Source organism: Manis pentadactyla, chromosome 9 (assembly GCF_030020395.1).
Source record: "Manis pentadactyla isolate mManPen7 chromosome 9, mManPen7.hap1, whole genome shotgun sequence".
NCBI classification, from domain to species: domain Eukaryota; kingdom Metazoa; phylum Chordata; class Mammalia; order Pholidota; family Manidae; genus Manis; species Manis pentadactyla.
The window spans coordinates 123,451,939-123,477,962 of NC_080027.1; the positions used below are offsets into that span (position 1 = coordinate 123,451,939).

At 51.0% G+C, this 26,024-nt stretch overlaps 2 protein-coding genes across 4 annotated transcripts; both read left to right on the plus strand.

Annotated features, from left to right (window-relative positions):
- The first annotated feature begins 4,988 nt into the window (after positions 1-4,988).
- Positions 4,989-17,722, plus strand: GOLT1A (golgi transport 1A). Of its 2 annotated transcripts, none has more exons than XM_036909667.2 (5): positions 4,989-5,104; positions 12,548-12,639; positions 13,693-13,805; positions 16,741-16,804; positions 17,478-17,722. In XM_036909667.2, exons 1-5 carry the CDS (start codon positions 5,080-5,082, stop codon positions 17,514-17,516), a joined length of 333 nt encoding a protein of 110 aa, XP_036765562.1. In that variant the 5' UTR covers positions 4,989-5,079; the 3' UTR covers positions 17,517-17,722. The 2 variants fall into 2 exon arrangements, with proteins under 2 accessions (XP_036765562.1, XP_036765561.1); XM_036909666.2 differs by having other exon boundaries at positions 13,627-13,805; positions 17,478-17,716.
- On the plus strand, positions 17,716-24,369 carry KISS1 (KiSS-1 metastasis suppressor). 2 transcript variants are annotated; one of them, XM_036909669.2, is made up of 3 exons: positions 17,716-17,829; positions 22,013-22,144; positions 24,050-24,369. In XM_036909669.2, the coding sequence occupies exons 2-3, from the start codon at positions 22,045-22,047 to the stop codon at positions 24,346-24,348; spliced, it is 399 nt and encodes a 132-aa protein (XP_036765564.1). In that variant the 5' UTR covers positions 17,716-17,829; positions 22,013-22,044; the 3' UTR covers positions 24,349-24,369. The 2 variants fall into 2 exon arrangements, with proteins under 2 accessions (XP_036765564.1, XP_036765563.1); XM_036909668.2 differs by lacking the exon at positions 17,716-17,829 and adding an exon at positions 19,055-19,219.
- Positions 24,370-26,024: the final 1,655 nt, after the last annotated feature.

The window sequence follows — 26,024 nt, forward strand, 5'->3', positions numbered from 1 at the left end:
GTCTCTCCTTTTTCTTAAGTGACATTTGCAGAAATACATGTAAAATACCAAGGACTCATGTCTGCACCTCCGCCACCGCTCACTTTTGTCATGAAGCTGGCTCTTTATGTTGCTTTACATGCCTTAATATATGTTTTATGAAGATTACACGTAGTATAGATATATATGTAATATATATATTTGTTTAGAGGTCTGATCCTTTCCTAAAACTCCCACCTGGGCCTGTTTTCTCTCCTTCCCATACCATTTCTAGCATGTTGGGGCCGTACCCCATGCCTTTTGATCCAAAAAAGGGGAGAGGAAAGACTTATTTTAAGACAGATCTATTTACGCTTTTGTTACAAAAGCAAACCTATTTTTAAAATGTGCAATGTCTGAATGGAATTGGCAAATGATGTGCGGAGACTGGGGTGGCTGCCTCTAGGTCCAACCCTACACCCTTCCCGCGTCCCCCCTTTCTCCAGTCTGCCGAGGGCTGCCCCCCAGAGCTCACCTGGAGAGCGTCTTGCCAGGGCAGCGCACTCTCTTGGAAGTCCTATCTAGGGATTTGATCACACTGTTAACTCTTGGTGACCCTCTAGGGTTTTGGCCTGTGAATCCTCTAAAGAATGTTTACAGTCCTGTGTGCTCAAGAACTCTACAGGCACTCGCAGCGCCCGCGTGCTCCCGGGCCACCTCCCTGCACCATCCTGCAGGGAAGGACAGATGGCTTAACGCTGTTGTAAACTGCTCCAAGTATTCTGTTCCTTGAGGGACCCGGGACACAAGGCAAAGGCCAAAGGAGATGGTGTGGGGCTGTGGGTCCTTCAGCCCATAGACAGTCAGGCTCTCTGGACTTCTCACATGCCTGGTCACACGGTCCCTCTCTGGACTGCGTCACATCTACGGCATGTCTCCCTCTGTGACTTTCCTCTGGGGGCTGTTGGTGAGGGGCAGGACCTCCGTCTGGCATCCTGACTGTGAAGCCAGCTTCCAGGCAGAGGAAAGGCCCATGGGTGATGTGGCATCTCAGTGTTGCCCAAGAAGCCCCCAGGCCTCTCCTCTGGCAGGCTGCCACTGGGGTGCTGAACTAAGCCAGCTCAGCCTTCCAAACTTCTGACTGACTGTCGAAGTGGGCAAGGGGTTCTTGCCTTGCAAGGATTTGGGCAGAACTGAAGTCTTTTGTCCAGATCTGGAATCAAGGGTTTTGGAGTCTGGCACTGAGCTTCTGGACAGCATCTGAAGCCTGGCCTCCCACCTTTGACATTTACTGGCACCCTATTCCCAGCCTAGAGCATCTTGTCATGAATGAATGGGGCCCTAGTGGAGGCTCAGGGCTAAGGAACTCACCTGCAGACAGCCCTGGTTACTAGTTTAGGAACTTTCCAGGTAGCATATTACCTCCCTGATCAATAACCAAGAGGCTATAAAATACTGCTACTGTCACTTTAAAGATTTTCTGGGGTCGCATGCTCTGCACACCGGCTCCCCTGGCTTGGTGAGAGGCATGTTCTCAGGCTGACTGACCGCACAGATGGAATCAATGCTTTCCCCTGTAGGCATCCCCCACCTGGCAGCTCTTAAAACTAAGACAAAATATAAAATAAACACACACACACACACACACACATATACATGTATATCTATTTATGCACTTATTGGGGCCAATTTGATTTGCTAGTATTAGATGATAAATCATATGAGGAAATGTATGATCTCAGTGTCTTTATTTAGTATAAAAGTGACCTTAGAAGAAGATCAAGATTAGATAAACAGAGGGTATCTCTTTCAGGGGACCATACAGCTGTAGCAGCCCCTTAGCATCTTTCTAGCCAAGGAGCCCCTTCTCTGGGTGTGGGGTGGGGCAGGGGGTGCATCATCCTGACTGATAGGTGAGTTTACTTCCCCCTTGAGGTCCAGAAGAATCCCATGAGCTCTGCATTTGTATCTTGCAAGTTTGTATAAACTCAATCCAGGAAATAAAATGAATGTTTTGTACAAGTTGTGTGTCTTTCATACTCTGTATTGGCCTGTGGCTGGTCTTGGGTCCATGGCAATTTGCAGGCTTGGCAGTAAAAGGCAAAGCGTTCTGGGGCCGGGCCTTCCCTGACTAAGAGCAAAGCTAAACCCAAAGTCTGTGTGCCACCCCGTGCCCCCACACCTCAGGCCCCGTCCCAGCCTCCCTCCCAGGCAGGAATCTTGGAGCTCTCGGAAGAGCGCTGCCTCCCTGTGGCATGCTGCCAACTCCATGGCCATCTCTTGGGTCCAGGTGACCCCACATCGAGGCAGGTCCCAAGGTCCTGTGTAATGGAAGTATCAGGTGCTTCAGGCCCTGGAATCGCCTCCCGATTCATCTGTAAGACTGAGGCTAGGACTCTAGGAGAAAAAAAAAGTAAGCAAGCTCTCCTTGCTTACTGCACAATGCTCTGTATTCCCACTTTAGGGTACAAGAATGTATATGACGGGGGGCATCAGACCACCTGAGTTATTCTTGTCCAGGCTTAGTGCCTTTAGTTTAGTTCCCATGGCAGGTGCTGGTGGTTACCAGTTATTGACGTTCCTTGCGAAGGACTTTACGAGGGCTTCTCAGTTTGAAATCTTTCTGTGCAAGAGTCAAGAAGCCCCATAAGTTCTGCGGGTGGGGTGCAGAGCAAGTGAGCCCAGGGCAATGGCAGGTCTCAGCTGAGATTCTGCACAGAGTCTGGAGACGTGGAGACATTATTGGTTCAAAGAAGGGAACATGAGAGGAAATGGGAAGGCAAGCTCCTAATTCTTGAGTTTGCTTTGTTCTGATTCTAATGGCTGATTTTGAATTCTGGACATGTGTTCTCATCCCTGAAAAGATGGTGATATATTCTTTGGTTTTGGGTTTTCATTTTTTACAAATGAAGTGACTATATTTTGAATTTTGTAATGGTCCCAGGAGAGCTATAAACCCTGGTGTCCTTTGTGAATCAGATTTGGGACCAGATGCAGGCTCCACTCAGAAGCCTTTGAGGCCAGAGGAGGTGCACGAGACAACTTGTCAACTTCCGGGGCCCGGGTCTCCCTCTGCAGACCCCTGTGGGCCAGAGCCAGTGGCTTGCAGAGGAGGGGGGACGTGGGTGCCCAGAGCACCACTGGGTGTCGCTGTGCCACAAACAGGCTGGCTTCTCTCCAGGGATGACGCCCGCACCCTCTGCCTACCCCACCTCCTGGCCCAGATCAGCCGTCTCATCCAGCCAGGTTGGAGTTGGCAAAGGGCACGGTAGACAGAAAATGTAATTGAATTATCAGCTAGCAGAATGCCCTCTCAGGAGTGGTGCTGTAGCCTGTGTGTTTACTCTCGAAGGGAGGTGTGTTGGGGTCAGGCAGGCAGGCACGCCTCAGACTGCCTCTGCCAGGGAGCCGGGCCGCACCACACCTGCCTCATCCGGAGCGGCCTGTGCAGAGTTGGCTCACCGGAGGCTGAGGCTGCAGAGAGAGAAGGCGATGTCTGCTCAGCTCCTGGCCTGGCCCCTTGCTGTCTGTGCGACAATTTAGACAACTCACTAAATCACTGAGTCTCAGTTCCCTCGTGTGTGAAGTGGGGTTGTTACTACCATGGAGCTCTCAAGGAAGCCAAATGAGAAAATGGATGAAACACACTTTGAAAACTCAAATTCATTTGCAAATGTGAGGACGTGGTGGTGACATTGTATAGACCCCTTGGCTGCCTTCAGGGCTGTGATGGGCAAGAGGGAGAGGGTGTCCCCAGGCCCCCACCTTTGCGGGCTCCATCAGCAGAGCCCCTGCCATTCAGCCCTCCGTGGTGCCCCCCGGCTGCCCCCCTCTCTTCCTCCTTTGCCACCTCTAACTTGCCCACTCTGGTATCCATGCTTCCATTAAGATTATTTCCCTCTTTCTCTTTTTATATACAAGTACATCTCTGTTATTACTGACTTAACACTTTTTATCTAGTGTTCACCTCCTACAACTCTTCCATTTTATCAGGAGGATGGATATTTCTGATTTTTTGTTTGTATGTAATGGCTCTGGTCTATTTCTCTTATAGGTAGGTACACGCAGTCCACCCGTTTCATTTATGTCCTCTGATAAGTCTTGCCTGAGCACTTACAGATTGAGAAACATTGTGTTTTAAATTATTTTCCCCCTTTAGTGCAATTTTATTTGCAGTTTTTAAAATAGTATATGTAGATTGGTGATATCATCTATGAACTTCATTTCAGGACAGAAGGGACATTACAAAGGGGGTGCTGGCTCTAGTGGTGTTGGGAAGCCCTGCTCTGCAAGGGGAGAGAGCCGGTGAGGAACTGTCTGCCCCCTCTTTTTTCAGGCCTGTAGAGGGCAGCGAGGATGTACCCATGTCTATGCAGCTGATAGCTGGACCAGAGCCAGGCTTCCTGACCCGTCCAGCCCTACTGCAAGACCAAATTCATCTTTCATCCTCTGTAACTCAACCTCAGAATCCAAAGCTGGGCACTACCGAGGGAAAGGAGGGTAAAGCCCTTTGTGTCTGACTGCCCTGGGAAGATTTTGCCCTTGATTTAACAGAATCTGTTTCTCCCAGGAGACTGTCAACCACAGGTTTTACTCAATTACCTGTCTCCCCCTAGCGTCCAGCATGGGTAATAACACAAAGCAAGCACACCTTACTTACAAGACGAATTTAATACTTTTCCAAAGGGCCGCGGATCCCCACTCTTCCCACAGCCTCCAATAAACTAAGCAAGGAACCTGGTACCCCGAGATCCCAGCTCTTCCATGTACAGTCCGAGTTCTGCGTATTTGCTGGAAGCAGCTGAACTCAGCCTCAGGACGTGGGAGTTGGGGGAGGGCCACGGAAGGGCCAGGTGGGCGTTGCCTTCTCCAGGTGGGCGGGGCGGGTGGGAGGTTGCAGCGCCCAGTGGGAAGATCCGGGAGAAGGGAGCCTGCGGCTTTAAGCATCCTTATGGAGGGCGGGGGTGGGGTGGGAGAGGCCCGAGGAAGTTACTGATTCACCGGAGGCCCATTTCACAATTTACCAAGGGTCAGCTTCCCTGAGCATGTGCCAGTTCGGTCCTCTCTGCTCCTCAGCCCTGGGCAGCGTCGTCCTGGAAGGCCCCCCAGGCAGCCTGCAGCATGATCTCCATCACCGAGTGGCAGAGTGAGTGCCGGGGGCCGGTGCTGTGGAGAGGGCAGGGCTGGAATGGGGTATCCAGGCTAGGGTGCGGCGGGGGCGCTGTGGCTCCCTGGCTCTCTCTCTGGGAACCTGTGAAGTGACCTCTGGAGCCAGTGGCAGGGAGCTGCTGTGTTGGCATCCTTCAGACGCGGGACCAGGCTGGGTATGGCTTCCCCGCCTCCACTGGTAGCCGGCTGCTCAGGGCCCCCAGGTGGCCAGGGGCTGGTGGGAACTGACAAGGTCACCGCTCAAGCTAGTCCCTCCCATTAAGGGTGCTTAGACCTGGGGTGCTGCATAGGTGGGCTCAGGCGGCCACTGGGGTTCAGATATGTTTCCCCCAAGCCCTCAGAGTGTCCCAAGGCCCTGGGTCCCTTCTTATCAGAAACTAAACTTCTCTGCCCTCCCCAAATCACCATATCCTCACTCCTAAACACCCTTGCTCTTCTTTTAGGGGACAGGGCAAGGAGGTAGTCCACAGCCCTGGGAGGGGCAAGAGAGCCCTGGCTTAGTGAGTTTCCTTTGGGTGAATTACTTAAAAGCCTCTGAGCCCCGGTGTCTTATCTGTGAACTTGAGGTGATCATTCATTCACTGAACCAATTTGTCTCTGCTTTGTGCCAAGCATTGTGTTGGGTGTAAGTATACAATGGTGAATGGAGCAGACATATTCCCTGCTTACATTCTAGAGTGGAAAACAGGTAATTGACAGATAAAGAAGTCAGCATGTAGTATGTCAGATGGTGATGCATCCTCCAGACAAAAGTAAAACAGGGTAAGGAGACTAGGCAGTGCGAGGCAGGAGGGGTAACTGCTGTGTATAGAGTGATCGGGAAAGGCTGCAAGGAAGAGGTGCCTTTTATATAGAGACTTAATAAGAAATGAGGAAGAAAGACATGCAGCATGGGGGCAGGGCTGGGGGAGCTGTTCTGGGAAGAGAGAAGGGCCTGTGCAAAGGCCCTGGGGCATTAGCATACTTGGTGATGTTTCTGGAGTGAAGTGAGTAAAGGGGAAACAGTAGGAGTTTAGGTCAGGGTGGTAACCGAAAGGCCCAGCTGTGTAAGAACTTTGGTGTTATCTCCATAAGATGGGAAACCATTGGAGGGTTTTGTACAGAGGAGTTATTTATAACTATTTATATTTTTATGATCTACATTTTTTAAAAATCACTATGTGTGCTAGGTTAAGAATAGACTGCAGAGGGGTGAAGTCACAATAGGGGGACCAGGTCTGAGGTGACAGATGGTGGAGACCAGGATGGTAGCAGTGAAGAGCTCAATGCTGGATCTGCTTTGAGGAAATTGCTGGAAGGATTTGCTTATAGATTGGATGTCTGGTGTAAGAGAAAGAACTCCAGACTGCCTCCAGTGTTTGTAGCCTGAGCAATCAGAAGGGTTGAGTTAGGTTTTAGGCACGTTGAATTTGATGTGCTATTAGGCACTGGGGTGAGTGTCAAGTAGGCAGTTAGTTACACATGAGACTGGGGTTCAAGGTACAGGCCTGAGTGTGGGAGAGAAATTTAGGAGTTGCCAGGGTCTACACGGTATTTGGAACCGTGAGGGTCCAGGACATCATGCAGTTCCTCAGCGTCCCCACTACTGAGTTTTGCGGGATCTTTCTTTGTTCTGGGCGTCTGTCCTGGGCATTGTAGGACTTTAGCAGCATCCCTGGCCTCCCCCCACTAGATGCCAGGAGCATACTCACACTCCAAGATGTGACAATCGAAAGTGATTCCAGGCATTACCAAATGTTCCCTGGGGAACAAAATCGCCCCCCTCCCCACCCCTAGTTGAGAACTGCCAACCCAGGGAATAAAAATAGAGCACAGAGGCCTGAGGCCTGAGCCAGGGGCAGGCCGATGTTTATGAAACCCAAATGTGCTGAGTCCTGTGAGAGAGAGAAATGAAGGAACCAGATTCAGGTCAGGTAACAGAGCACGGACCAGGTTTTCCTAAGGGACTGACATTTGTCTTGAGACCTGAAGAATAAGCAAGCCCTAGGCAGATAATAAGTGGGAGGAAACAGCTTAAACAAAGGCCCTGGGGCAGGAAAGCTCCTCCTGGAAACACTAAGCCTTTGGAATATGGTGGACAAAGGGGAGAGCGGCAGGAGACGACGCTGAACACGCGAGTCTAGGCCCCATCACGTCTGGGCAGTACACTAATAGGCTGGATTACATGCTTTCTGAGATCCCGGGCTACTGTGTGAAGAAGGGACAAGAGGGCGAGAGGAATGAAACAGGAAACGAACGACACAGTTGCAGGAGCCCAGGAAAGTGGTGATGCTGGCTTGGATTAGGAACGACAGTGGAGAGAAATGGAGAGCTTTCAAGATGCATGTGAAAAAACAGAGCAATAAAACTTAGCTGTGGATTGAAGGGATGAGGTGGCGGGAACAGTAAGGGAGACTCCCAATTTTGATGGTTGTATCCTGGCTGCATAAGAGAATAAAGGAAAACCACACCAAAGTATTAAGGGGAGATGAGATACCCAATGGTCACTACTCTCAAATGGCTCAAGAAGGAATTCTTTATGCTGTACTTGCAAGTTTTCTGTCCATTTGTGATGTTTTTACAGAGAGAGAGAGAAGTGACTGGTATTCTGAGGGTCCCTACACAGCCTCAGGCCAGGGGGCCCATAGTCCTGATCTGAGGTACTGTTGCTGCTTTCTGGAGCAAGAAAGACTGAAGCTGGCTTCAGTTAATGCCAGCTATACGGAGGGCTTCATCTACAGCAGGCTGGGAGCTGCCCGGAGCTGCAGGAGGTGGCAGCAGTCAGCCCTAAGGCCAGGGACGCTGAATCTGGTCCTCTGAGGCGTGGGGAGGTCTCCCCTCCTCACTAGGTGGCACCCTGGAGAGCTCCCAGAGGTTCCCTGCTCCGTAGCCTGAGACGTCTCTGGCTCACCTCCAGCAGGGGGCGTGCTGCCCCCATCTGTCTGGATTATGGGGACGGTGGGCTGCAGGCACCTCTGTCACTCCTGGTGACATGCCCCGTCCCCCGCCCTCTCAGCGTGCTTGCTGCCCTGAGAACTTCAGGAGCAACCCCCACATGGTAGCTTGACTGAAATCGCTAAGCCACTGCAGAAGCGAGAGGCAGAGGAAGGTCTGAGGCGTGTGTGTGATAAAGTTTCTGACCCTTTTCTGTGCGGTTTTGCATCCATGGTGCAGTTTCTCCACTGGATGCTGGCAGCACTGTGGGGCCCATAAAGAAGATGTGGAACAAGTTGGAAAGTAATAATTATGCAAGCCAGCAAAATCGTTGCAAAAGGAAGTTTAGGAGAGAAGACATAACGTGTGAATTTGAGAAACATGCTCTTTCTAGAAAATGAGTAAGAGGCTGTTCTTAAGTGTTTACAGAATGGACATACAAATATTGTAGCAAAACAAAACCCAACAAAATGTTCACACCATGTTTCCACACCAAAACATCCACTAAGGGAGATAGAGGTGGGAAGGGTGATTCATCTGAACTGGAATCAATGACATATTTTTGTGGCAGGTATAAACTGCTTAAAATACCTTGTCAGTCTGATTAAAGAAACATGGTTGTGGTCTTCCTCCACAATATCCTGACCTATATCAAATTATCATGACAAAGTGTGTGTACTTGCAGATCATTAATTTATTGCCTCTGATGATAGAAAAATAATTAAATAGAGAAAGAAAGAACACAGCCTTCGTAGTGAACCAAGGGGGTTGTACTCTGCCCAGTGTCCTGGGTTCTAAGAGATTTAATTCAGGCAAGCATTACTGGGAAGTGCAAATAGGAAACAAGGCCATGAAGATCGTGAAGATTTGTCAGACAGGAGGAATCACCCATTAATAGAAGACAGATTCCGGGCAGCTGGGTGCTGTGTTGAGAGAAATGATGTTGCATTGGGTCCTAATGAAATCCATCTTTGGCAAAAGGGAGACCCGAGAAGACTGGCTTTTTTCCAGACTGTGAGTTGAGTGAGTTTTCAGTCTATAATTTAAACAATAAATCTCATGTCTATATTTTTAATGATTCTTGTAAAAAAGCCCTTTGCCTTATTTCTCTACTGGAACTGATCCTAATTCTCTTGTGAGCTATATGATAATAGATTATGAAAAATTAACCACCCAGAAGACAATTGAGTTTCATTCTTTTTCAGTTGTAATTATAATTTATCCGTAAGTCTAGTCTCGATTATTTTATTTTGTTTTTACAGTTATGCCTCTCAACGCCAGACTTTTAAAAACTTTTTACAACTATCTGTAAAAGCATGGCAATAATACTAATTTCATACAGATTGTGAGGATCAGTTCTGAGATGTCAGTTAACAAGTTTAATAAAACTTTTCTTTAAAAATTACCTATATGTTTAATTTTAAAAATTAAGCCAAATTCAGTTTTTTAAAATTAAGCCATTTTAAATAAAATTACACATTGTAGTTTTAAAAGACATTGTTGCTGTATTCCTATCCACCATATAATTTACAATAAGAAGAAAATAAGGCATTCTAGTTATATTATATACATAAAGCAAGTTTCAAACTTTGTGTACAATATAAACTTGAAGTTGTACAATCTCAATAGCAATTTTTTAAAAGCAAACAACATAATTCCATTTATAATAGCATCAGAAAATAATATAAAACACTTAGGGATAAACTTAACCAGGGAAACAAAAGACTTGTACACTGAAAACTACAAAATTGCTGAAGGAAATTAAAGATACAAATACATAGGTATCCAATGTTCATGGATTGGAAGACTTGCTATTGTTATGATGTCAGTACTTCCGGAAGTAGCCTACAGTTTCAATGCCATATCAATATCAAAATCCCAATTTTTTGCAGAAATAAACCCATCTTAAAATTCACATGGAATCTCAAGGGATCTCAAATAGCCAAAGAAATCTTGAAAAAGCATAAAGTTGGAGGTTTCACGCTTCCTGATTTCAAACCCTATTACAGAGCTACAGTAGTCAAAACAGTGTGCAACAGGCATAAAAGCAGACATATAGGCCAGTAGAATACAGTAGAGAGTCCAGAAATAAATCCTGGCCTATACGGCCAAATGATTTTCAGTGAGGGCGCCAACACCATTCAATGAGGAAAGCCAGTCTTTTCAACAAATGATGTTGGGAAAACCGAACATCCACAGGCAAAAGAATGAAGCTGGACCTTTACCTCACACCACATGTAAAAATTAAATCAAAGTTCATTTTAGGTCTAAGTGAGAGCTAAAACTACAAAATTCTTACAAGAAAACATAGGGAAAAAACTGCATGACACGGGATCTGACAATGATTTTTTGGATATGATATCAAAAATACAGTCAACTAAAGAAAAAAATGGGTAAATTGGATTATATTACAAATTAAAACTGCATCAAAAGACACAATAAACAGTGAAAAAGCAATCTGTGCAACTGGAGAAATACTTGAAAATCATATGTCTGATAAAGGGTTAATATCCAGAATATATAAAGAACTCCTCCAGTTCAACAACAACAAAAATCCCCAAACAACCGATTAAAAATGAGCAAAGGACTGGAATAAATGCTTCTCCAAAGAAGATATACAAATGACCAACAAGCACATGAGAAGACGTTCAACATCACTAATCATTAGGAAAATTCAAATCAAAACCACGAGATACCACCTCACACCCAGTAAGATGAATGCAATCAAAAACAAACAAGGTAACAAGTGCCAGTGAGGGTGTGGAGAAATTGGAACCCTTGTGCCCTATTGGTGGGAATGTAAAATAGTACAGCTGCTATGAAAACAGTATGGTAGTTCCTCTAAAACTTAAAAATAGAATTACCGTATGATCCAGCAATTACACTTCTGGGTGTATACTGAAAAGAAGTGAAAGCAGGCTCTCAAAGGGCCATTCGTTCCCCCATGTTCATAGTAGCACTATTCACAATAGCAAAAAGGTGTTCCATCCACAGATGAATATATAAACAAAATGTCACATACAACAGAATATTATGCAGCCTTAAAGAGGAAGGAAATCCTGACAGGCTATAACATGGATGAACGTTGAGGACATTATGCTAAGTGAAATAAGCCAGTTACAAAAAGACAAATGCGTATGATTCCATTTATATGAGATACCTAGAGCAATCAAAGTCATAGAAACAGAAAGTAAAATGTTGGTGCCAGGGGCTGAGAGGGAGGGGAGAATGGGGACTTGTTTAATGGGTAGTTCCAGTTTTGCAAGATGAAAAATGTTCTGGAGTGGCTGGTGGTGATGTGAATATATTTAATATCACTGATCTGTATGCTTAAAAATGGTTAAGATGGTAAATTTTATGTATTTTTTTAACACAATTTAAAATTTAAAAATTCCATTCGATTCACTGTAAAAATGAAGCAACACAACAAATTGCCATTTGTTGACTGTCAGAGTGGCAAAGATAAGGGAAATTAACAATTCCATGTGGCCGGGAGGGCTTAGGAGAAAAGCAACTTGATGTCTGGTTATTGGCACAATTCTTCAGGAGGGAAGCAATCTGAAATACGTATCAAAATGTCAAAAACGTAGCCCTTGAACAAACAAGGCACCTTCAAATCCTGTACCTCTGGGCTGTGCTCACCCACACTCAGCGAGCTCCTGCAGCTTCGAAGGACGCCCTGAGACACCAAGCAAAGGACACTGCCCACTGGGAGTGGGCGCGGTCGTGTGGGTCCTCCTGGCACAGAACTGCTCCGCCGTAGTGGCTGATGTTAGAGGAGGCAAGGGGCATGCAGTGGGGCACCCCAGGCAGCCACTGCAGGAGGGAGGGGGGAGAACGGTGAGGCGGGGGTTGGTTGGGATGTACCCCCGGTGGAAAGTGAGCCATTCCTGACTGATGACTTCCAGCTTTCCAATCGAGTGTGAGAGGTCATCCCTGAAAGCTGGGGATGGGAGGTTTGGAGGAGAAAGGAGACAGTGGGGAGAGTTGTTCAGGAGGGCAAGCCCCTTGAGAAATAGAGCAGGACAGCTGGGTGGCCCAAGGCCTTCGGGGCCAGCGGTCGCGAGTTTGTAGCGCCCCTTCTGCCTGGGTGTGAGCTGGGTATCAGGGCTCCCAGATGCAAGGGGAGGTCAGCGTAGGTAGAGGGTTGGGTGCGGTTCAGCCAGGGACCCAGCCCTGACAATGGTCTGGATAATGTGGCACTGAACCAGAGGAGGCAGTGAGGGTGGCACCAGCTACCTCACAGGCCTCTTGTGAGGACAGAATGCCGTAATGGATAAAACCGACCAGCAGTTTCCAGGGGCTAAACGTAGATTCGTGCCCATCCTTCCTTTCATCCCATCCCATCATTCCCGAGAGCTTCAAAGCTGGGATTCCTGAATGGAAATGGAACCACCTCGTCCTCCACCCTCCAGGGGGCACCTGTCCAGTGGTCACTGGGGAAAGTTCCAGAATTGCAACCAGCTCCCCAAAGCTTATCCCACCACAACCTCCTTACCCATTGCAGAGATTGGTGTGGGTACCACCGGCTTCGGCATCTTCTTCATCCTCTTTGGAATACTCCTGTACTTTGATTCCGTGCTCCTAGCCTTCGGAAATGTAAGTCCCCCAGCCTCGTCTACCTTCCCCACCAGCCTACCTGAGGATCGGGTCAGGGCCAGGAGGACCAGCCCCAAGTTCTTGCAGCTCAGGGCTCAGGCACCATCAAGGTCAGCAGGCGAGGGTGGCTGGGATGGACAGCAAGGCCCGCGGAACACACAGAATCTGAGAACCTGGATTCTCATTCCGAGCTCTGGGGGAGGCTCTGGGGTGCCAGCATGAATCAGGCATTTGCCCTGCCACTGGAATCCCACCACCTAGGGATGGGGATGTAACACAGACACACACAACTGAGGCAGAAGGCACGAGCCGTGGTAAAGCCACGATGAGATAAACACATTTAATATAAAACGAGGTGCTTGGGGGAAAGAGAGCATGCCGAGTTGGAGAAGGATGTAAAGGAATTTGGAGAGGAAATGAGTGTGGAGGTGGAAAAGCACGTCCAGGTAGGTGGAACAGCAAGAGAAAAGGTGTGGTGATGAGGAGAAAACATGGAACATGCTGGAAGAAAGCCAGAGAGTCAAATTTGATGGGCACCAGGCTGTCTCATGGGATCGTTAGGAATCAAGTGGAAGACAGGCCTTCATCTAGTGGAGGGCCTGGACCTCAGTCTTCACCTCTGTACAATGGAGAGAATCCTACTGTCTGTCCCATCTTCCTTGGGAGGTGTGATGAGAAATGAAGTCATATATGAACAGTGTTGGTGGGGAAGGTACACAAGGCCGATCCGAGAAATTGGGTTCAATTGGGTGGGAAGCTAGACACCTTCAAAGTTCCCCTTGTCCATGCCCCTGCCTCTGGGCTGTTCTGGTAGCAAGCTCAAATCACTCAAGGCTCTGGGATCTTGCATGCCGTTGGCTCACCCTCTGGTATTGTCCCTCCTTGGAGAGTGAGCACGCGCTGCCCATGGCCGACACATGGCCCCAGGCCTGGCCCTGGACTCCCGGGGCTGGTGCGTTTGATCTCATGTTCCTCTCTCTCCCTCAGCTGCTGTTCCTGACTGGCCTCTCCCTCATCATCGGCCTCAGAAAGACGTTTTCCTTCTTCTTCCAGAAGCACAAGCTCAAAGGGACCAGCTTCTTCCTGGGGGGTGTGGTCATTGTGCTCCTGCGCTGGCCCCTCCTGGGCATGTGCCTGGAAACCTACGGGTTCCTTAGCCTCTTCAGGTAAGTGCAGGCCCCTCTCCCCTGGACAGGCCCACCTGGGCTTCTGGAGGGCTGAGGTTACCCCTCCAGGTTTGGCAGCCCAACCAGCAGGATGTGCAGACGCTGGGGGACTTTATCCTGGACTGGGGGGCATGGAAGGATTGAAAATGGGGGGGGGGCATCAGATGGATGCTCAGAAAGGCCCCTCCAGCATACATTGGAAGGATCAGCCCATCCATGAGCAAACACTGAGCACCTGCTGTGTGCCTGTCACCAAGGAGGAGACACAGGGCCTTGCCCTCAAGCCGGACAATGCAGATGCGGGGAAAGGGCAGGGAACAACATTTGCCAGGCCCCTAACAAGCACCAAGCATGCTTATAATCACCATCCCATTTTGTTGAGTCCACAGTCCATTGTAGGATTGTCCTCTACAGACAAGGAAACCAGCTCGGAGAGGCTGCCACTCGCCTGAAGTCTTACAAGTAGCATGCAGAGGGTCTGAACTTGACCAGGTGTCCCTGGCTCCAGGCCCCCCATCCCCTGGCCTGTCTAGTATCAGCCTGGGTGGGACTCAGTGAGGGTATGTGGCCGCTGTCAGGGCCAGGGAGGTGTTCTAGACAAAGCAGGACCTGAGACAGGTCCCAAGGGATGGGCAGAGCCTAAGAGAAGACTAGAGGAAAGGCCTTCAGGGAGGAGGGGTGGGGAGGGAAGCCCCCGAGGCTCTCTGGGACACTGTAGGGAGAGTGGGGCTGGGACAGGAGTGATGGGGGGGAGGATCATGGCTTATGGGATCATGGGAGGGAGCTGGGACGAGGAGCACCTGGGTTCTCAGGAAGGCCTCCATTTGCTCCGTGCCACCCTGACAATGCCTGCATTAGCCTGAGTGCCCCAGACCTCCTGAACATCACGGAGTGTGGCTCAGGAGAACTACACTTTCTCACACACGTCCTCCCATCCATTATTTAATTTTCAATCATGTCATGATTCAAACAGTCATTTATTTAAATAGTCACATATCTAAAAAGCACCCACTGCATGCCAAACACTGGGCTCGGTGTGGGGCTAGGGCACTAGACAGGGAGAAGCTTCCTGAGGAGCGTGCAGTGTAGTGGGCACAAGTCACTCCCGACACGGTCACCACTTACTGAGGCTGAGCAGGGTGCGCGAGGCCGCCATAGACTCAGCTGTTCAAGACAAAAGTAAACCTTAACAAAGACCCCACACAGCAGCACTCTCGGGAAGTACCAGGGCTGCCGGGAGCCTCGGAGATGCAGGTGGGCCTCAGGGAACTGAGGCCCAAGGAAAGGAAGCAACTGAGAAGTCAGGTTGCCAATCCTCGCCTCCACACTGCACAGAGGGCCCACTTCCCACGCCAACCTTGGCGCCTCCAAGCCCTTCGACGTGTCCCGCATATGCCCCAGCCAGGCCTTGCCAGGGTGTCTTTGGTAAGAGTAGGGGGGGCCAAGGGCAAAGGGTGGCTCCAGGCATGGTACTACCATGGCAGGAGGGAGAATGAGCCTCAGCAAGCCTCTAGCAGCTGCCCGCCCGTGCGTGGAGACCAGGGAACCTGTAGCAGGTGGCACACACCCAACCTAGGCAGAAGACAGGGACGGTAATAAAAAGCAGCAGTGCCCAAGGATTTCTCTGTGTAAGGCCCCATGACGCAGATACTCCTGTTATCAACCCCATTTTACAGCTGGGAACTGTGGTTCAGAGAAGGTAAGGCGTTTGCCCATGTTGATGGAGACACTAAGTGGGGGAGCCAAGATTTGGACCCACGGAGTCTGACCCTAGGGCCCTCATTTTTTTTTTCAAATATAAATACTGTATTATTAACTATAGTTACCATTCTCTACATTACATCCCCAAGACTTATCTTATACCTGAAGGTTTGTTCTTCTCACCACATTCACCCGTGTCACCCATCCCCACCTCCAGCCTCTGCGATCACCAGTCCATTCTTTCTGTCTGTGAGTTTGGTTTAAGATTCCACATGTAAGTGAGATCGTGCAGTATTTGTCTTTCTGGGATTTATTTCATTTAGCCTAATGCCCTCAAGGTCCTTCCATGTTTTTACAGATGACAGGATGTCCTTTTATGGGTGAATAATACTCTATCACATTCTCTTTATTCATCCGTTGATGGACACCCAAGTTGCTCCTGTGTCTTGGCTGTTGTAAATAGTGTTGCAGTGAAGATAGTGCAGATAATCTTTTCAAGATAGTGATTTCATTTCCTTCAGATAAATATCCAGAAGTGGAATTTCCTGGACATATGCTAGTGTTATTTTTAATTTTTTGAGGAACCTCCATAACTGTTTTCCATAGTGGCTGCAGCAATTTACGTGCCTCCCAGCTCTGCCCAAGGGTTCTCCTTCCTCCACATCCTCACCAGCACTTGTTTATCCTTCTGAAGATAGCCATTGCAAGAGATGTGAAATGATATTGTGGTTTTGATAAGCATTTTCCTGATTATTAGTGATGTTGAGCACATTTTCATATATCTGTTGCCCATTCATATGTTTTTGGGAAAATGTCTGTTCAGATCCTCTGCCTAGGGCCCTCATTTTTTTTATTTTGGTATCATTAATCTACAATTACATGAGGAACATTATGTTTACTAGACTCCCCCCTTCACCAAGTCCCCCCCACATACCCCCTTACAGTCACTGTCCAACAGTGTAGTAAGATGCTGTAGAATGACTACTTGTCTTCTCTGTGTTGTACAGCCCTCCCCTTGCCCCCCCTACATTATACATGCTAATCATAATGCCTAGGGCCCTCATTTTTAATCACTTCATTAGCTGCCTCTTAAAAACCAGGGGTGCAGAACCAGGCCTGCTCCCAGTGTCCACTCTCTTGGGAGCGAAAGCTGGACCTTTCAGTGGGCCGCAGCCTCGCGACCCCCTCCCCTCTGGGCCATCACTGAGCCCTCCCCGCACCCTTCTGCTCCTAGGGGCTTCCTCCCTGTCGCCTTTGGCTTCCTGGGCACTGCCTTCAACATCCCCTTCCTGAATGCGGTAAGTAGATTATGCATGTGGCTTGGTGGCTTGGGGTGGGGAGACCACATGGAGTTGGTAAAACTGCCACGCCAGCTGCAGTGGCCCCTTCCCCATTCCCTCCCAAAGCCCTGCCCGGGTTGGCCAGCCTCAGCAGACCTCCCCCCATCCCCACCCCTTCTCCAACTGCCAAGAGCAGATGAGATGAGGGGACCTGTGAGCAGCTGTGTCTGTGATCTGGGCATAGAAGGTGGCTATTAATAACTCCTTATTAGAGCCAAAGAAATGGAGACTTGGAGAGTCTAGGTGACCCAGCTGGCAAGCAGCAGAGGTTTCTCAGGAGCTGGCTGAGTCTGGGCTCCAGGCACGAAGAGGTCGTGTGATAGCCAATGACGGCAGGCAAAGTAGGTGGAGATTCTGTCCTCTCCTTGGGGCAGGCACATGAGGCAGGGGTCCCCAGGCCTTGCCCTTTCCTTTCGCTGAAGCACCTGACAGGAATGAGCTCTTGGCAAAGCACAGGGAGGCCCTACAGCCAGTACCTCGCCGCGCCTGCCAGCTGGGCGCCTCCGTGCAGCCCCCTCTCCGTATCTGCCCCCGGCGCGGCTCCCAGCTCTCAAGGGCGGCTCGGTAATAACCGAGATATTGAGTCTGCTCCCCACTCTTTGTCTTGGGTAATGATTCTTGGCTCCCACAGCTGTTCCAGAGGCTTCAAGGCACCAGCTCAATGGTCTGAAGAGCAGAAAGCGCTCCTTGAACATGGACCAGTGGTTGAAGGGGCTGAAAAGGAAATGAGGGCCACCCCCTCAGGCTCCCAGCCCGCACTGACTCATCTCCCCGTCATACCTGGGCCTCTCCAAGTCCAGAAGGACTGACTTCAAATCCCCAAGTCAACTCAACAGGCAGTCAGGACTGTGGGGAGCAGAGACCCAGGGCCTCTATTTATGGGAGGAAAAGCAAAGATTAATCTCCAAAATCTCCAAGCCGTCAGTGTGTCTGAGACTCAAAGGCAGCGTTTCTAGCCTGTTAAGTCTGTTCATTGACTCAGGGTAGGTGGATGCACGCATCACCCCACGGAGCGAGGGGCGGGCCTGATCTCAGAGGCCACCATCTTTATCCTGGTGTTCAGTAGTCGTAATAAGTGACATAATATGTTTGCAAGCACCAGTTAACAGTAAGCATTAGACAAGTGGTGGGTGTTACCCTGCATACAGGTGGGAAGTGCTTCTCAACCATTAGTTAGGGGGATCTTTGCACAACATACCCACCAGATAAGAGCCTGTGCTGGGAGAGCTTCCTGTCTGAGGTTAGAGACACAGCCCCCACCTTCTGAGAGCCCCAGTCCGATAGAGGGAACAGTCTCTGTCCCAAGGAGCCCCTCGGCCAAGGGAAGAGAGTGTTCTTACTGGTCCAAGAAAGGGACGGGTCCCTGGCAATGCATATACCTAGTACATTTCTCTGCGGGCCCTGTATGTGTGTACTGGGCATCGGAACGGGTCCCGAGGGAAGGAGACCGGTCCCTGCCTTCAAAGCCAGCCACACAGCACTTGCAGAATGTGATCACCGGTGCACCAGACATGGGTCCTAGGAGCAGCCCCGTCAGCGGCACCAGGACTCACTTCTCTGCTTCTCTCGGCACTTCCTGGGTCCCCCCTCCTCCTGGAGCCATCAGTTTATTCTGTTTCTTAGCACTGCTTCCATCCTATCTCCCCAACCTGACCAGTCATATTAATCTCCAAACCCTGTGCTGAGCAAGTGCTCAGCAATCGGGGAAAGGAGGGAAGAAGAAAGGAGAGAACCCCTCCCTCACCACCCCCAGTCGCAGAACACACAGCCCGGGAGCGCCTCTGGTCTGAGACCCAAGCTGCGCTGGCCAGAGCTGGGGGCACGTGGGGACCCAGGAGCGCACGCTCACCCCATCACACTGTGGCCTCTCCTCTCCCTCTGCCCCAAGTCACGCGCACGTCCCACTGGGTGTGTTCCCAGCCCGTGTCTGGAAGGCGGACAGTTCACGCTGACCCTCCCGCCTCCTCTTGAATAGTCCATTCCCTGGTGTGGGTAGAACGGGCCTCCAGCTGAGTGGGTCTGGGAGACGGGGCTGAGGAGCACGGAGAGAGCAAGTGGGAGTCAGAAAGCCAGCCTGGGCGGGCCCCGCGGGGGCTGGGGGCTGTGAAGAGGCTGACTTCAGTCCTGAGAGCCTGGCATGGGGGCCTGTCAGGCCAGAGCACTGCACGCCCTGAGGGGGTCTGAGGGTGGGGGGAGGCGGGAGTGGGCCTGTGCCTGGAGACGTCACCTTGGGCTTCATAAAAGGGGCTGGGTGGGAGAGCTGGTGGCAGAGAGCCCAGAAGCCCAGCTGCCCTCGCTGAGCGTCCACCCGTCTGAGGAGAAGCGCCCCCCTGGGAGAGTCTGCAGAGCCTCTCCTGCCAAGGCCGTGCCAAGGTAGGTGGCCTGCAGCACCCATCTGGGGACGGAGGGTCTGCCCAGGGGCCCCCAGGTGGGTGCAGGAATGCAACTGTAAGGCTGACACGTGTGTCCCAGGCAGGCAAAGAGGGGCCTGATCTTTCCTGATTGCCAGGCTGGTCAAATTATTCTGGCCTGTCTGGTGAGTCCATTGGCTTGGGATTCCCCACCGAGAAGGAATGACCATAAAGAATGACCCATCCAGAGCTGGGACCAGAGGCCACCGAAGCTTCTGGAGGGAGCTAGGTCCCCTCAGGGCTAACAGGCTCCCCAGGACCCCTCTGAGCAGTGGCCCCAGTTTACGGATGGCAGATACAAGGCCAAGAGGAGCCCCGGCTATCCCGGCACTAGGAACTGGGGTCCCCCTGGAAGGAAGCCACCCCCCTTCTAAAGCCTTCTGATCACACCTGGAATGTCCGTGTCACTAGGTACAAACCCCTGGGGCAGGGGCGCAAAGGGACACAAAAATCGTCCCCAGCAGTGAGCCCCTCAAGGCCCCTTGGAAGCTGATGGAATTTTCCGAACAGATGTTAAATGACCGTGTGTTAGGCAGTGAACTAAGAGTTTGGGGAGTGTGTGTGTGTGTGTTGGGGACGGGTAGTGGGGGAAAGCCAGACTTCTCACTTGGCGCCATGGTCAGTGCTGTGATGGGGAGGAGGCGGTTGGGTGAGAGGCGCGGGAAGGAAGAACGACCTTCTCACCACGCAGCCTGCCCGCTCCGGCCCTCACTCACCAGCCTGCTGCTGCAGAGCGGCCAGGATGCTCCATCCGAAACGCAGACCGCCACGCATTCGCTCTGGCCCCGACCGCTCCTGGATGCAGCCTCCGTGCACTCTGTCCTTCCAGGGAAGTCCCCCCCTCCTGGCGGGCGGAAGAGCCCGCAGCTGCCTTCACAGCCAAGTCCGGGCTGTCCCACTCGAGCGCTCCTTGCTGGAAATGCCTAATGCAAACTGGCCGACTGGAGCTCAGAAACAGCTCGGGCACCACGCCCTGCAGAAAGCCTGCCTGGCCCTCCAGGTTGGGCTGCCTGTGGCTCCCACAGCCCCCTGGGTGCTTACACGTCTCCAGCCTGTCATTTGTGGTGTTATTTTGAAACGGTTGGCTTACAACTCAATTTCTTGTGATAGATCCAGGGGGAGGAGCTGGGGGCAGGCAATCCTGAGTGTCAGCGCACCGGTGCCCGCCTGGCACCCAGCACTGCACCTAGCTGGTGCTGCCACCCGGAATGATTTCTGAACTAGCCTGGCCCCTGTGCACCCATGGTCTGAAGAAAGGGTTTTGCCCTGTTCTGTCTAATAGGCTGATCCTGCCTCTACTCCATGCCCCACTCCAGGCCTTAAAGTTGATGCAGAAATCCCTGGTCTGGATTTCAGGGTGTCACAGAATCAAAGTCTGCAAGGAGAGGGGACCATCTGAGCGGACAGCTGGTGGCCAGTCTGATCCAATGTTCTTATTTTACAGATGGAGCAATAAGGTCCAGAGATCAGGGCTGGGGGTCTTGCTCACATCTCATAGGAAAGGAGGGCAGAGCTGGGGCTGGAAATGAGAATTCCTGATCCCAGTTCAGGATTCCTACTCTCTACCCCACACTCGGGTCCTGGAGTGAGCAGGGAGGGGAATGGGGAACAGGGCAAGAACAGAGGGATGCATGGGGCTGAGCGTCCATGAGGAGCTGATGGGCACAGATCACAGCCTCCCGCCACTCGCCCACCATGACCGTGACCGCAGAGACGGGCTCTAGCCTTTTAGGTCTGGCCCAACACCTTTTCTGCTCAAACCTGCCTTCCCATCAGTTTGTCTTTGATCATGTTTGTTGGACAATCTCAAAATGCCTGGTGACTTTTTCAAAGAGAAATTAGATGTGGGAGCTGGAATGGCTGTGGGGGAACATGAGAGGGGAAAGAGAAAGAAGGTGAAGTGAGGGTCAGAGTACATAGCTCCCATCTCAATAGCCAAAATTATGAGGTCAATTCAATTCATATCCTCTCAGAGCCCAGGGAGAATAGAATATGGAGACAATTGACCTGATAAATCAGGGAAAGGTTTCTCTCTCCCCTGAATTACAGGCAAGAAAACAATTTAATAATGCTCTTCAAGGCTGTAAAGAGTTATGAGAAAAAGAGAGTTGATTGCCTCATTCTTCTTTTTTTCTTGAAAAAGGAAAAGAATTAAGTTTCTGTTACCATAGAAGGGAACCAGGCCAGGTTCAAGAAGGCTCATTTTAATGGGGAGAGTGGAGCACAGAACACCGTGGATTTATGCAGAGCCCAGGGTTGCAGGACAAGCCTGCTCCCAGGCTGCAAAGAGAACATTTGGGCCTCAATGCCCTCCACTCAGTGGACCTCTTGTCCCACTTCACTTCACCCCTTCCTGCTCACAGCCACACACTACACCTCACTCCTCTTTCCTCCAACATTCCTTTCGAGCAAACCAAAGATTCAGAATCCTGGCCATTCTCCAACCAGAGAAGTCCTGTCCCTTCCACCAATAAAGATGCTCTTCCTTCCTAACCTTACTGGCTTCACCTCCTCCAGGAAGCCCTCCTTGATGATCCTTATGCATGAATTCAGCTTTGACTATACTGTGCAATAGGCCTCAGTCCCACTTCCATGAATCATCTGTTCAGACCCTTCCCTCCACTGGGGGCCTCCAAGGACAGGGGCTGCCTCCTCTATTCCAGGGCTCTCCCCTTCCCACCAAGCTCACCCTAGCACCCAGCCGGGACTGTGCTCCCAACCTAGTCCCTCCTCCTTCTCTCTGTCTTGGCTTCAGGGCACTTCCTGGATCTGCGTCTTCTCACCAGGATGAACTCACTGGTTTGGAAGCTGATGCTTCTCCTCTGTGCCACCTCCTTCAGGGAGACATTAGAAAAGGTGGCACCCACGGAGAATCCTAGATCCACAGGTATGCATTGTCTGGAAAGAAGGGTGGTGGGCAAGTGAATTGTTACAAAATGAGAGTTAACCACATTTTTCAGATGATGGCTAGTCTATGGACATGATTTTAACACTGCATTTAAATGGAAATCTAAGGCTGGCCCATGCAAGTCATTTAGGGGCCCCATCAACCCTGCAAGTAAGAGATGACTTCCCACTGTGATGGGCGTCAAGAGCTCACCTAGGTTCAGGGGTTTGTCAGCCACAGAGCTCCTTCATGGTTCTTATGCTGTGTTCTCTGCTCTGTGCCAACCACCTCTCTGTGCAGATCCATTGGGGAGGAATTCACTATGCAAGTGTCTTTATCAGTGATCTCAGACTCTTTATGGGGAATTTAGAAAAAAAAAAAAAGAACCTAAACAAAGGACTGATCCTTAATACCTGTCAACCTTAGCAGTTCATTGTGGAACTGATTAGCTGCAGAAACCGAGGCCCAGAGAGGGAAAGAAACCTCCCTAAAGTCACTCAGTCAAGGCTGCAGAAGTCCGGCAGGGGCAGGAGCTCCCCAAGAGTATGTTTCTGAGCTAGGAGGGTGTGCTGGTCCCCGAGCCAGTGTCATGGGCTTGACTCTGCCTTCTGGGCAAACTGGACTTGTGGCTTAGCCTCTCTGGGCCTCTGTTCCTCTAGCTGTGGCACTTGGAGTCATGCTTTACACATGTGATATTATTGTGCCCGTAAAACATCCCAGAGCGAAGAGAAGCGGCCGTCCCTGCATTAGGGTGTCCCTTCTCGGGGAGGGAGGCTTCCCCAGAGAATAACCTCACCGCTGCCCCAAGGACAGTGAGTTATTGGTTCTTTTTGGGAAAGGGCTTTAGGTAAGGCCCAAGCAGCAGCCTGAGCGTGATCCCACTGCTGGGAAGGTGGGTATAACAGGGAAGGAAGCCGTTGCTCCTCTCCATCTCAGCCAGGCCCTAAGCACGGTGGGAGGGGCCTCCTAGGAAGATTTTCATTACTCTGGACCGTACCCCACCACCGTCCTCCTTCAAATTACGCTGGGGCACTGAGGACAGGAGTAGGGCTCAAAGCCGACTACCTCCCCTGCAACACGCACCCACTCACACACCAGGCCTCATTTCCACGAATCTCTTGCCACAACTGGCTGGGGCTGTTGTCTGCTCAGAGCAGGTTGCACTATTTTACTGCCAAAAATGATCGTCAACTTAATGAACCTTCATGTGAAGTGCCTTCCAAATTAGCCTTGTTAACCCTCAGTAAGAAGGGAAGAGATTACACCCAGAGTGGAGGAGGTGAGCCGGTTAAGGTGACCCAGATAATTTCCCGTTCTTTACTACGTCCTTATACATCTTATCAGGGGGTCACCATTATGGGAAGAGCGGAGGCATAATGATCTTGGCTCTACTTTCTTGGTTTCTGTAACTACAAGCTTTCTTTAGCTTTTATATATTTAAAAGCATTTCTTGAGGCCCTACTCCGTGCCAGGCACTGTTTGCAGCACTCTGGGAGATACCAAGGTGAACAAACATGGCCCCACCCACGCCAAGGGGCTCGGAGTCCAGCCGGGCAGCCTGATGCAGACAGGGACCCGTGGCCAGGCAGTGAATCCGCAAGAGGGCCTAGGCTGGGTGTCCAGCAAATCCTTCATTAGTTTAATTTACCCTGTTTGCTTCCTACAAGGAAGTAATTTCATATAGGAGATATTAAAGATAATTCTGAAAACATTTGAAATCAAAGCTATGTTGGAGGAGGAGGCGCAGATGGCCCTCTTAGGCCGGCGTAAGGTGAGCTAAGATGCGCCCGGCGGCGGCGCCTGGTCTTGAGCTCTGCTCCCTGGAGGTCAAGGAGCAAGAGGGAAGCACGGGGTGGGGATGTCAGCGGCGTTGCGTCACAGCCTCTCCCTGTGGCTCTGTCCTAGGCGAGCGGCGCGGACCCCTGGGCCTCGCGGACGCCGGGGACCAGAGCCCAGGGTGCAGGGAGGCGAAGCCAGCGGCTCGGCAGAGCGCTCGGGGGGCCTCGCTGTGCCCGCCTCCCGGGAGCCCCGCGGGGCCCCAAGCGCCAGGCCTGTGCGCCCCGCGCAGCCGCCTGATCCCCGCACCCCGGGGCGCCGTGCTGGTGCAGCGGGAGAAGGACCTGTCGGCCTACAACTGGAACTCGTTCGGCCTGCGCTACGGCAAGCGACAGACGGCGCCGCCTGGAGGCGCGGGGCGGCGCTGAGCACGGACGGGCCGGCAGTGAACTCCCTCCCCCGACCGGCCCGGGGTCGCGCTGCGGGGCTGCGGGGCTGCGGGGCGGGGCAGGGCGGCAGGGCTGCGGGAGCGGGACTCGAGCTTCGTCCTGAGGCAATAAAGGAGATGCCGCCGACTCACCCGCGCGTGTGATTTGTGGCCAATTTTTGCCAACAGCGCTGTTGAGATCGTTGCCCTTCTCTCCTCAGTTGGATATTCCCCTGGTTTTAAGACGGCTTTGTTACCAAGGTCAGGGGTTTTCAATAGAGTCTGGTGAAGGACCAGATGCAGATCAATACTTCTAATCACACACCCACACAATGAAGATGAAGCGCCAAAAAACTGAAAAATTTTAAAATAACTAATGAGAAGCCCAAATTGGATGCTGTTTAGCTGTTTCGGCAATGCCAAATCTTTATTACAATAATTCTGAAGCTACCCTCTTAATTCCTGGACTTAACTCACTACAGATGGGTAACGAACATTTTGCACAGGGATTGGGCCACAGCCGCACCTTGAGTAGCGCTGGCCTAGCCCAGGGGAAGTCAGACGGCTTAAATACCCTACCCCTTCCCAGGGAAGTTTTCTGCCAGTTGGACAACTTGATCTGGAAGACGATGCCAGCCACTGCCCTGTCCATTGGCTTAAATGTCACCCTAGCCCCACAGTCAGACCTGTGCTGGGGTGCCCAGCCCCAAGGTGGGGAAGCCCCCCTTTGTGCTCAAGGGGTGTTAGCAGTGGGCTGGGCCATCCATGCACCTTTCCCCAGGGAAAGCCGTGGAAGGGTCCAGTACTTTACACATATCACTTCTGTATATCCTGGTAGCCATCCAGGGATGGGCATTTTCACAGGTGAGAACCCTGAGGTTCCGAAAGATAAGTAACTCACGGAAGGCACGCAGCCAATGAGAGGCAAGTGGGGTCAGTCTCCTGACACCAGAACCGGCTCTCTCACCTCACTGTCAGGCCTCTCTGAGATGGCAGGGTTTCCATCTGAGTCCAATATGGTGGACATCAGGAAGGTCAGTCTGCCTTGTGGGGACATTCCTGGGGGCCCCCAACAGCTGGGGAGTTGGAATTACTGTAGGAAGGGGTAGAGCTTGCCTGCAGGAAAACTCCAGGATATCTGCCCTTCTGCCCACAAGAAAGCCCCACTGGACAGTAGCCGCAGGCTACTCCTGCTCTGTTTGGTTTAGGGGGGAAATGTTCTTTCCCAGGAGGATTGTGGGGCCCACAGTGTGTCACCCATTGCAGAAACCAGGACCCCACAGAATGAAGGCAGAACAGTGTTGCTATGGCAACGCAATTGGCTGCCATAGGAACGTGACCACCTACCCCACCCTACCTCCCTACCCTGAAACCATCCCCCAGGGTCTCTCAAATTATCCATACTGCTGTGAGCTCATGTCAGCATGGCATGCCAGGGGGGTGCTGTGGATATTTGGAAGGGCATTTCATCCCTCAAACAGCCTGTGTCTCTGTACCTCTGGGAGCATAATGTTAAGGAGTTCTCCTTGAAGGTGGGACATAAAAAATCAGAAGAAATGTAAGAAACTTAGAGAACAAACAGAAGTTGCAGTATCTTAACTAATATGAGTTCCAGAAGAGAGAAAAAAGAAAACAGAAGAGATGGCCAAGGAATTAGTGCAGGCCAATCTACCCGGA

Coding starts and splice junctions, on each gene's coding strand:
- GOLT1A (XM_036909666.2), top strand. CDS start 5,080: ATGATCTCCATCACCGAGTGGCAGA. Junction 12,640..13,626: donor TGCTCCTAGCCTTCGGAAAT/GTAAGTCCCCCA, acceptor TCTCTCCCTCAG/CTGCTGTTCCTGACTGGCCT. Junction 13,806..16,740: donor GGGTTCCTTAGCCTCTTCAG/GTAAGTGCAGGC, acceptor TTCTGCTCCTAG/GGGCTTCCTCCCTGTCGCCT.
- KISS1 (XM_036909669.2), top strand. CDS start 22,045: ATGAACTCACTGGTTTGGAAGCTGATGCTTCTCCTCTGTGCCACCTCC. Junction 22,145..24,049: donor GGAGAATCCTAGATCCACAG/GTATGCATTGTC, acceptor GCTCTGTCCTAG/GCGAGCGGCGCGGACCCCTG.